Genomic DNA, 11,815 nt, shown 5'->3' on the forward strand with positions numbered 1-11,815 from the left:
CACCTTCATCTCCTCCCCCACTGACCTATTGTACTCTATGCTACTCTATCCCCACCCCCACCCTCCTCTAGCTTATCTCTCCACGCTTCAGGCTCTCTACCTTTATTCCTGATGAAGGGCTTTTGCCCGAAACGTCGATTTTGCCTGTCCTCGGATGCTGCCTGAACTGCTGTGCTCTTCCAGCACCACTGATCCAGACTCTCAGTCTCTGACCCACCCTTAGGACTGCCAACCATCTCATGCCCTGCACCCTTGCCTTTGCTTTCCATCCGTGCCCCCATGCCTGACTGGTATGGAACTTTGGGTTCCAAAAAAGAATAGAGTCATAGAGTCATACAGCACGGAAACAGGCCTTTCGGTCAACTCATCCATGCCGATCAATTTTCCCAAACTAATCTCATCCCACTTCCTGCCTTTTGTTCATATTCCCTATACACCTTTCCTATTCATGTAACTGTCCAAATGGGTATAACTGCACCTGTATCTCCCACTACCTCTGGTAGGACATTCCAAATACAAACCACCCTCTGTGTGAAAAAGGTGTCCCTCGAGTCCTTTTTAAATCCTCCTCTAGTTTTGAACTCCACTACCCCAGGGAAAAGTCCTTTACTATTCACTTTATCTATGCCCCTCATGATTTTATAAACCTCTATAAAGTCCCCTCTCAATCTCCTATGCTCCAGTGAGAGAAATTCCTGCTTATACAGCCTCTCCTTATAGCTCAAACCCTCCAGTTCCAGTAACATCCTTATAAATGTATTCTACACCCTCTCTAATTTAATAATATCCTTCCTATAGCTGAGTGACCAGAACAGTAAACAGTAATGTCCTGTTCAACCGGAACTTGTCATGCTACCTCCTATATTCAAAGGTCTTAGCAATGAGGCAAGCATCATCTTAACTGCCCTGTCTACCTGTGATGCAATTTTCAATAAATTATGTACCTGCATCCCTTGGTCTCTCTGTTCAACAACACTACTCAGGGCCCTACCATTTTCTATAGAAGTCCGGCCCTCGTTTGCTTTACCAAAATGCAAAACCTTGCATGGACTTGAAATTTTTCCCTTTCTATGGTTGCAGTCAAACCTGCTGAGTTTCTCCAGCACTTTCTGCTTTTATTTCAAAGCTCGCTGTACTCTGTCAAGGCAGCCGGACATTATGACAATGAGTCTTTTGCACAGGTGCAGTGCCATTGTCCATGCATCTTGTAGAAGGGCAAACCCAGTCATCCCTGATGCAAGAACTTGAAACGGTAAAATCTGTAAAAGTGCTTCTGCAAATGGTTGTACTGATTTGCTGTGTGCTGAGTATCCTAAAGCAGAAGTTGTTCATAGGTGCCACCCTGCAGTCAACACAAGTCAAACCATTCTTGTAGTCATTTCTTCACACAATGAGAAGCTTCTGACTCTCTCCTAACCCCATGCTGCAGCAAAGTGGTACTTTTCCTATTTCTTCCACCAGCCATTCTCTGCTCTCTGATTTAGGCCCATTCCCACTAAATCAATTGTGACGAGCAGACAGAGTATATATTTATCCCATTCAGGTCTGTACCTAAATTCTGGTGGTGAAAGGCTAGGGTTTAAACATTCCTTTCCAGCCAGTTCCTTCGTCTTGTTTTAGTAAGTTAAAAATCACACAACACCAGGTTATAGTCCAACAGGTTTATTTGGAAGCACTAGCTTTTGGAGCGCAGCTCCTTTCTTAGCTGTGATCGAGTAGCATTCCGAAAGTTAGTGCTTCCAAATAAACCTGTTGGACTATAACCTGGTGTTGTGTAATTTTTAACTTTGTCCACCACAGTCCAGCTCCTCCACATCATTGTTTCAGTAACGTATGTAAAGTCATGTAAAGGGACTCCATGTAAAGTCAACTTGCATTGTGACAAGTTCCAAGGGCATTCAGTGTGCGCTTGTCAGTTTTGATAGTATTTTCAATGAATGTCAGCACAGGCTGCCCTGATCAGATGTTTTCCAGCATGTAAGACATGTAAATGTGAGACACTGAGACCACTGAACCAGTGTCACAGCCCCAGGGTCACACCAAGATAGGACCAGATATTAGATAGGACAGATACTCACTGGATTCTAGGGTCTCAGAGACCGATAGTCCAAGAGAATCTCTTGGGCAGATCTGAACAAACTCCAGTTCCCCATTACAGAAAATTCTACCTCCAGAGTTTGTTCATGAAGCAATAATTCTCCTGAAATCCAAGGACACTTTTAAGAATATGAAAGTTTAAGTTGGATGCTTTTTTGTGTTTTTCTTCGAACTGAGTTGAAGCAATGCCTTTAAGATTTTGTTTCCTTTTTGGACCGAAACAAATACTGCTTTGCTAAAAAAAAAACTTACCTCTACAACTTAGTAATAACGTTTGAAAATGACTTTCTTAAGAAAAACATACTTGTTAAATTACGATAAATTTGATCTTTACCGATCTTTGGCAACTACAAGACAAGTCATGATTTATTAATGTGCACTTCATGCATATTTACATATTGCATTTGGTCTGCAGCTCTGAGGGGGCACTTTATGTAACAGCATTACAGATGGAAATGAGTGGGCTTTTTCTTTGCCTTCTCATTTTATAAATTTCTTTCTTTCCATTTTTAGAACCCTTCCATTACACATTTCCTCAACTGAAAGCGCAGAAAAATGTCCTATCCCCACGCCTCAAGCTGGCATAAGTTAACCTTCCCTCCCTTCTGTGTTTGCAGGAGTTACCTTGCACCCACTTGGCACTTTGCCCAATGGCATGGCTGAGATTGAAAAAATGTCTGGGGAACTCTGTGTGGCGTGGAGCAGTTCTGTGTGTTGTCCTGCCAGGCCATCTTGCACACTGCTTATATTTCTGTTGAATTTGTAATTTGCCTTCAGTACTGCATAGCTCCTTTTCTCATTAACGTTTCCTTTGTCATTTGGGCCCGCAGTTTGCCTTCTAACCCATCATCAGGGGGAATGAATTCTCAGAGCAACTCTGCCAGGATTAGCTCCAATTTACCTAAGGCTATGCAATTGAAAATAAACCATTTGGTTAATTCTCCTTTCAAGCACAGCACTGTATCTCATCTCCATCACATGGTGAGTCATTACATTTCTCTTTGGAAAGACTGAATCATTCAGGTTTTATTATGACTGGCTAGCTCAACAGTCAAACTCTTCATTATATTCATTCTCAAATACACATTGAGAGCTTGATTGGGTGTTGTTGTTGACTGATTTTTGAAGGCTATTACATTAACACTCTGTAAACTGCAGCTCAGGCTATTGTTGAGCTTGTCAGCTTTGCTGCCCTTCTGTAATCTTAGATGTTCTTATATGGTTTGTTTCCTTAGTTTTATTGTTTTACCACAGTACGAGGAAGCCAAATGGCAAATTTGGTTTCTAATCACAAGGGGATTAAAGAAGCCTTGATACAATTGTGCAGGTTGTTGCTGAGAACATACCTGGAAGACCGTGTGCAGTTTTGCTTTTCATACTTAAGGAAGGATACATTTACCTGGGAGGCCGGTACAGTGAGTCTTCACTAAACTGATGCTTGGCATGAGGGAGATTGGATTAGAGTGGTGCTAGAAAAGTACAGCAGGTCAGGCAGCATCCGAGGAGCAGAAAAATTGACTTTTCAGGCAAAAGCCCTTCATCAGAAATGAGAGGCTGGTTACCCTGGACCTACATTCTCTGGAATTTAGAAGAATGAGAGGCAAGCTCATTGAGACATAGAAGGGTCTGATGGGTCTTGACAGGACAGGTGTAAAGAGGTTGTTTCTGCTGGTCGGGAAATTTTGAACAGCCAAATGGTCTACTGCTGCTCCTATTTTCTGCATTTCTCCATTTGCAAGTTTTTAGAGTCTCCAAATGCAATAATCCATTGAATTATCACTCTTTCACATTGGGTTTGAGAATCTGCAAGCAGAAATCTTTTCTTCCCTAAGGTAACTAATTGTGATACCACAGAAATGGTTCTCAAGAAATAGAAAATACAGAGCGAGTCTGTGAGAACAATGTTTAAATTAATGCATGAAAATTGCAGTGGAAAGTTTTATTGCTCTTGTGTCCTGCGAATTGCAGATTGGTGAGACCCATGGGGCAGTAGCTTGGAGACACTCCCAGTCAAGTCTCAGGCTTTCCTGATGAAGGGCTTTTGCCTGAAACGTTGATTTTCCTGTTCCTTTGATGCTCCCTGAACTGCTGTGCTTTTCCAGCACCACACTCTGGACTCAAGTCTCAGGATGTGTTTTATGGGCAGGAATCCATTTAGGGAGAGGGTTTGATCGATGCAAGTAAAAGAGTAGAGTTTTGGGCAATTTGTTGATGTTATTCTTTTGACTACAGAACGAGTCAAAGGTTATCGGAAGTCAGCAGTGAAGCAAAGTTGATCCGAAAATCACATCAGCCATGATCCTATAGAATGGGGAAGTTGTCTCGAGGGCCAAACAGCTGACTTCTTAATGTGAATGGTTGATACATATTCTAAGGACAGTTCCTAGAAGAATTCCCAGTTCTCAGAGTCCTCTCCTGAATGAACACTCCAGCTATTAATAGCCACAGCGGTCAATGCAGGAACCACATGAGTCAGAGCTGCCCAGTGGTTGGTCATAAAAGTAGGTGGGGCTTTGAGAGAGAGAGAGAGGTTTCTGATTGGTGGAAAGGGTGTCCATCTCATGTTCTTAACCAATAGACTCACTGGGATGATGGCTCTCTATGACCAGTCTCCAACCCCTCACCCTCTCATCCACATAGTAAGGGTGGGTGCCAGTGGGATTATGATTTAGAAAATAAAGCCACTCTGATGGATGGTAGCTGCACAAATAACTCACTTGTGCTCAAAACAACTCTGCCTGTTAACTAGTTTACACCCAAGGGTATCTGGGCACAAATGCGGAAAACACTCCAGGGCCTCTGCTTGTCAGAATTCCTGGATTTCATTAGCAGCCCGTTTCCTGTAGGAAGCTTCGAAATAAGAGGGAATGGGTTCATTTTGATTTTCGACAGCAAATAACTAGTATGATAACGGTGTTCTGAAGATTTTCACTTCCGGCATTAGGCACTGATCATTAACATGTGTGGAGCAGTCAACCAGGTTTTTGTAACATGGTACAAGAAATTACATTTTTTAAAGATCTCTTTCTTTGCTGTAGTGAGGTTTGCCACCTGGCGGACAGGATGAAAACAATTTTTTTGCAAAAGTTTAACTTATTCATGGAATGTAGAAAAACACGTAGGTTACCAGTTCAAAGTTGGTGTTGCACAAGATGTTAAACAGTTCGGTTTGTTTTAATACAGTGTGTAGCACACTGAGCTGCTTCACTACACTGACAATAACTTGCCACGCAGTTAATATTTACAATATATGAATTTCATGTTAAGTATACAGACCAATGGGTTTTATGGTGTTCTATAGCCAGAAGGTTTTGGACAGTGGTCCTTACCCATGAGATCGCTGTACTAAGCTCTTGTGCATCCCTCAGCATATAGTCCTCAACTCTGGAATGTGCTATAGTGCGAATGGTCATAAACAGTTCCTCATAGAATCCTTACAATGCAGGTGACTTCCTAGTCTACAAGTCCATCAAGTCTACAATGACCCTCTGAAGAGCATCCCATCCTATCCCCATAACCCCACATTTGCCATAGTTAACCTGCCTATCTTTGGACTGTGGGAGGAAACTAGAGCACCCAGAGGAAACCCCAAAGACCCACATGGGGAAGTATGTGCAAACTCGACACAGCCAGTCATCCGAGGCTGGAATCAAACCGGGTCCCTGACGCTATGAGGCAGCAGTGCTAACCACTGAGCCACCGTGCTGCCCAGTGCAGCTCTTTGCATTGGTAGAGCAGAGAGCTTCAAGTAAACCCAAGAGGCTGGTCATGGCCTGCATCAACTTTAGTCTCCCAGTCGGCCTCAATCCCCTGCGGTTTGCCTACTAATGCCATTTCCCTAACCAAGGGACACCGTTTCCCTGGAGCAGGTGGAGAACAAGGACACCTATGTCAGCCTCCTGCTCACTGACTACAACTCCACCTTCAACACCATTACCCCCTCCAGACTGATCTCAAAACTCCATGACCTTGGTCTCAGCTCTGACCTCTACAACTGGATCCTCAGCTTTCTGACCCACAGACCACAATCAGTGAAGATAGACAACTGCAGCTCCTCAACAACAACTCCCAACAATGGACCCCCCTCCCCAACCAAGGATGCGTTCTCAGTCCCCTACTGCACTTCTTGTACACCCACAACTGTGTGGCCACGCCATCTACAAGTTTGCTGATGACATCACTGTGGAAATCTAACAACAATAAGTCAGAATACAGAAAAGAGAAAGAGAGCTTGGTGATGTAGTGCAATGAGAACAATCTCTCTCAATGTTGGCAGAACTAAAGAACTGAACATTGACTTCAGAAAGAAGAGGACATGCCCTCATCTATATCAATGGAGCAGAGATTGAGAGGGTGAAGAGTGTCAAATTCCTCGGAGTGACGATAACTGACCACCTGTCCTGGATCTCCCATGTAGATGCGATGGTCAAGGTGGCACAATGACACCTCTTTATCCTCAGGCTGCTCAGGAAATTTCGCATGTCCATTAGGACCCTCACCAACTTTTACAGAAGAACCATCGAAAGCAAACTGTCCGGGTGCATAACTGCTCTGCCCAGGACCATAGAAAACTGCAAAAGGTGGTGTGCAAAGCCTAGACCATCACAGAAGCCAGCCTCCCAACCATAGACTCCATTTACACGGCTCACTGCTGCAGAAAGGCTACCAACATCATCAAAGACCCTTCCCACCCCAGTAATGCTCTCCTACAACCTCTTCTGTCAACAGATGATACCGAAGCTTGAACACATGCACTGTTAGGTTCAGGAACAGCTTCTTCCTGGCCCATTCTACTGGGGTGGTGATGGCCTAATGGTTTTATCACTGGACTGTTAATTCAGAGACCCATATAATGTTCTGGGGACCTGGGTTCGAATCCAATTTGAATTCAATAAATATCTGCAATTAAGAATCTAATGACAACTATAAACCATTGCCATGTTGGGGAGAAAATCACCAGTCACGGCATTCAATGACAAGAGTTTACTGCCCAAGGAAATACCAGAGCTCCAGGGAGAGAAAGACACCAACAGCACAGATGTCAGGTGCGAGTCTTCTCTCGGCCTGGAGCACATGTCGAGAAATTTTTACACGTCTTGTGATACAATAGGTCAGTGATGAGATTGGTGTCTTTGTACATGGTTTGTTTATACTAATCGTTACAGAATCATTGATAGTTTCAATACAGTAATTGTCAGTTTCAGGGTAGACAATGCCAGTTTCAATGTCAGCACAGAAATCCATTGCTGTAGTAATGGGCGTTAATCGCTTTTCCTAAGAAGAATGATTACTGCAGCCCTGGCCATTAACACTTCATATTGAGTGTATATCAAGTTGTTAGCATTTCTGTAAGAGGTGCTGGCTGGAACCAGACACTTTGGGCAGTGCGCGTTACTCGTGTATTCTCTCCCCCACCCGCCTTAAACTAATGAGGTGCATTGTGCTGGCATTCTGGTGGCCTCAGGCAGTGCCTGTATCTGCTCTGTTGTTTCTTTCCATGTTGTGATCCGGCGGCCAACTTTTGTGTCAAGTTGGCCAACTGATGACTCAGCGGCCATCTTGTGTGTCTGTGTGCCTAGTGTCACCCTGCCCTGTATCATCTCCCTCTTCAACCAATTGTCAGAATATCCCCTCTGGTTCACTAACGATCTTTAGGGAAGGAAGTCTGTCATCGTTACCTGGTCTACATGTGACTCCAGACCCACAACAAAGTGGTTGACTCTCAACTGCCCTCTGGGCAATTAGGGATGAGCAATAAATGCTGCCAAGCTAGTGATACTGTCATCCTGTGAAAGAATAAAAAAAATTACTAGACTGATGAATGGACTCTCTAATTTCAAATAATGCTGATCTTGCTAATGTGCGATGTAATCTGTATGCTTCTAAGTTTTTCCCATTCTACGATCTGTATGTCCTTGCTTACGATGATCTGCTTATGATGCTGGTAAACAAAGCTTTTCACTGTCCTTAGGTACACATGACAATAAATCAATCAAATTAAATCAAGAGCATCATTTGGCTGAATTGATGGATCTCCAGCAACAGTTGCTGTTTATCTTGGTGACCATCACTTTCCAGACTTACTTTGCGAAGGTGCACCTTCCTCAAGGAGGTGGGCAATGGTCTCTTCCCCCTCTCTTCTACAATGTGGCAGATATATCTCAGGAATCAGGAATTCAAATCTGTCATCATTGCAGTTGGGAGGCTATGCTATTGCTGTAACTGTATACCTGAATGATGAGTAACTTCTTTTTTCCCATTCTATTTACTAAGTGTCCAATTCTGTCTTTTTGTGTGTGTGTGTGTGGAAGCATTGCTTTTCCCCTGGAGAAGATTGGAAGTTTGAAATCCTGAGCGAAATAGAGCACATTAAGAAACTGCAGAGTGACCAGAAGCCCCTTCATTATCGCCATTTGGAGACAGGTCAGCTGCTGAAAGCCAGGTACAGCAAACCTCCTCACCTCCTGAATCGTTGTTTATTTGATCTTGTTGTGTGTGAATTGTTTGCCATATTTCCAACATCATATACATCTGAAACTTTTTCATTGTGACATCCTGAGGTTCAACAGTGTACAGTATAAATACATATCTTTCTTGAGGTAGGATGCGAAATATACTACAGCCGACTCCTGATACACGGCATTCCTAAGGACACTTTTTTTTACGTAAGTGAACTGAGATTTTTCCATCAACCTCTGTTGGTTCAGCAGATCATGGCTTGTTCAGGCAGACACTGGTTCAGAGATCCACTCTTTCTTCCCCAGCTGTTTCCTCCCATGTTTCCTGCATTTTGAAATTCGACACGGTTGCAAAATGACAAGTGCTGCAGGGTTGTGATAATTCCTGTGAATCTAAAATAGGATACGTTGGGATGTGTGGGTTGCTCACTCCCCGAGGCTAACAACCTGAACTCAAAAACAGAGCTTTAGCAGCCTGGGCCTGGGACAGCAACAGAATGTTGATGTTCTGGATTAGAGTCTAGATTAGAGTAGTGCTGGAAAAGCACAGCAGGTCAGGCAGCATCTGAGGAGCAGGAAAATTGATGTTTCGTCAGGTGTGGGATAGAAACCTGTGCAGGTTAGTGCTCCAGCCTCCAGGTCATATTTAGGTTGGATCCTGGGGATCTGGAGGAGGGATGGGGGGATTTCAGACTCTGTGACAAGGGTTCAGTAGGTTGCGGGTAGAAGATCACAGATCTCAGGGATACTACTGGGGTTAGGTTGGAAGCTTGTGGGCCGTGGGAGATCTCATGTTGGAGTGTGAGTGTTGTTGTCGGATGGGGATGGGTCAAAGGTTAAGGCTGGGGCCTTTGAGAGATTGGATGGGGCGTTGGAGAGCAGAGGTCTCGGGATTGAGAGTGACAGTGATCATAGTCAGTGCTTCCCTTCTTTTTAGTCCTGCAGTGCTTAGAATGTATTTCCTGCTGCCAATGAGCACTGGCTCATGTTACCTAGAGACCACGCTTCAGATATAGGCAATGGATGTCTCACTGGGAGCACAGAGAGAAAGTGTGGGAAGGAGTAGTGGGCTCGTTATTTTTGACCTATTGAACCACATCACAAACATTCTTTTTGCGAGGTTCTGGGGTAGAACATGGACCTGGAGCTGCTGGCTCTGAGGCAGGTAAGCAACATCCTAACCCTGCACACCCCCCAAAAAAGGTGTCTACAGAATGAAATAATGAAGAAGTTCAATATAAAAGTAATTCAGTTACAACAGATACATGCGCTGCAGAGATTTATCAGAGTTTATGCCTAACCTCCTCAATTTTCTTGGCCACCAGACTGAAGCCCCTCTATCCTGTGGTGGTTGACGGACCAAGCATTGCTCAATGCAGAGGAATTTTGCCAGGTTAGTTAAGTAACACTACATGTAGGGTAGGAATAATAATCTAAACAGTTGGTGAGCCCACACTTTTGCAGTTGGTTGAAGCTCTACTGTTGATATAAATGTACCTGAGGCTGAGATGCTGGCTGCTATAGGCATGTCTAAGGGGATTTTTTAAAAAATTGTTCTTGGGTTGTGGGTCTGGCTGGAAAATTTGCATCCATTGAGTTTCTTCAAAGAGGGAGTGATTGGTTCTCTCTTTGATCTGCCATAGTCCCTGTACTGATGATGCTGCCCTCTGCTGGAATGTTTGACAGGGTCCTTTTGCTAATTAGCAGCTGGATGAGGGCAGAGGTCAAGGGATAGTTTTCCTGTCCAGTGGCTGGTGGTGCAGAAATATTTCTCTCCAGCAGCGTCTTTCTGTTCACTATCTTTCGGCTCAGTTACTCTTCGGAGGGTCAGCATAGACTTGTTGGGCCAAATGGCCTGTTTCACACTGTAGAGATTCTATGATTGTCTATCTCTTAAAGGTGTGCTGCATACTGACCATGAAACATTACACAAGAGTGATAGATCCAACCACCTTCACGTGCTTCAGCAATAACCTTCCCTCCATCATAAGTTCAGAAGTGAGGATATTTTTGTTTGCACAATATTCAGCACCATTCCCAACTCCTCAGATCCTGAAGCAGCCCATAGCTAAGACTGAACTGATAAGCTCCCTACCAGTGCCTGGCAATGACCATCTCCAACAAGAGAGATTCGCCCTTTGCTGTTCAGTGGCATCCTTGTTGCTGAATGCTCCATGATCAACATCTTGGGGGTTACCATTGATCAAAAAGTGAATGGGACCTGATATATAAACAATGTCCAGTGCTGGCTGTCATCTTCAGTCCAATTAAACCTGTTGGACTATAACCTGGTGTTGTGTGATTTTTAACTTTATAAACAATGTGGTTACAAGAACAGGTTAGAGGCCAGGAATTATCTGGTAAGTAACTCACCTTCTGCCTCCCTAGTGCCTGTCCACATTTACAAGGCACAGGTTACGAGTGTGATAGAATACTTGACCGAATGGGCGTAGTTCCAGCACTCAAAGTGTTTGTCACAATTTTGATGACAATTTTCTATTGCAAATGCTAGCAAAACCTAAGCCCCCTCAAAACTTTGCTTAGTCTACTAAATGCCTGATTCCATCTAGGTGCATCTCATCTTTTACTACCTATTTGAAAAAGCCAGAAATAAAAGAATTGTCAACATAGACAAAAGAATAAATAGTTGATTCAAAGCTTTGGATATGATCAGAGTTCATTATCTCAATCACAGAATAGCAACTAGTAAAATTGCAGTTTATCACTGGCAATCAGCAACCCTGATCTTAATGCTCTGTATTTTAAATGCACCCCTTTTGTTACAAAATGCAAATGTCCATTCCTTCTGTGTTGTCAGTAACCAATTCAATAGGAGCCCATCCACAACTTCTGCTGAATATGATAAGTGTGTTTAGATAGGTTGCATGATGGAATTGGGTTGGGGTGAGTTTGAATCCCATTCTGCTCAAATCAGAACTGAGGAAGAACCTTTAAGGTAGGAAGGAGAGAAAATGAAAGGAATTATTATCCCTCCCTCATTATTGTGCTTCTTGGTAGCTTGCATTCCTAGAGGAGAAAGTGAGGTCTGCAGATGCTGGAGATCAGAGCTGGAAATGTGTTGCTGGAAAAGCGCAGCAGGTCAGGCAGCATCCAGGGAACAGGAGAATCGACGTTTCGGGCATAAGCCCTTCTTCAGGAATGGGGAAAGTTTGTCCAGCAGGCTAAGATAAAAGGTAGGGAGGAGGGACTTGGGAGAGGGGCGTCGGAAATGTGATAGGTGGAAAGAGGTCAAGGTGAGG

At 43.7% G+C, this 11,815-nt stretch overlaps 1 protein-coding gene across 1 annotated transcript in view; it reads left to right on the forward strand.

Annotated features, from left to right (window-relative positions):
- Positions 1-11,815, forward strand: part of LOC122554793 — a 24,097-nt gene that overhangs the window by 8,335 nt on the left and 3,947 nt on the right. Inside the window, exons 3-5 of the mRNA XM_043700172.1 lie at positions 2,928-3,078; positions 8,409-8,539; positions 9,881-9,948. Coding sequence (XP_043556107.1) covers positions 2,928-3,078; positions 8,409-8,539; positions 9,881-9,948 — 350 coding nt within the window. The remainder of the gene's footprint in view (positions 1-2,927; positions 3,079-8,408; positions 8,540-9,880; positions 9,949-11,815) is intronic.

This window comes from Chiloscyllium plagiosum, chromosome 11 (genome assembly GCF_004010195.1).
Source record: "Chiloscyllium plagiosum isolate BGI_BamShark_2017 chromosome 11, ASM401019v2, whole genome shotgun sequence".
Classification (NCBI taxonomy): Eukaryota; Metazoa; Chordata; class Chondrichthyes; order Orectolobiformes; family Hemiscylliidae; genus Chiloscyllium; species Chiloscyllium plagiosum.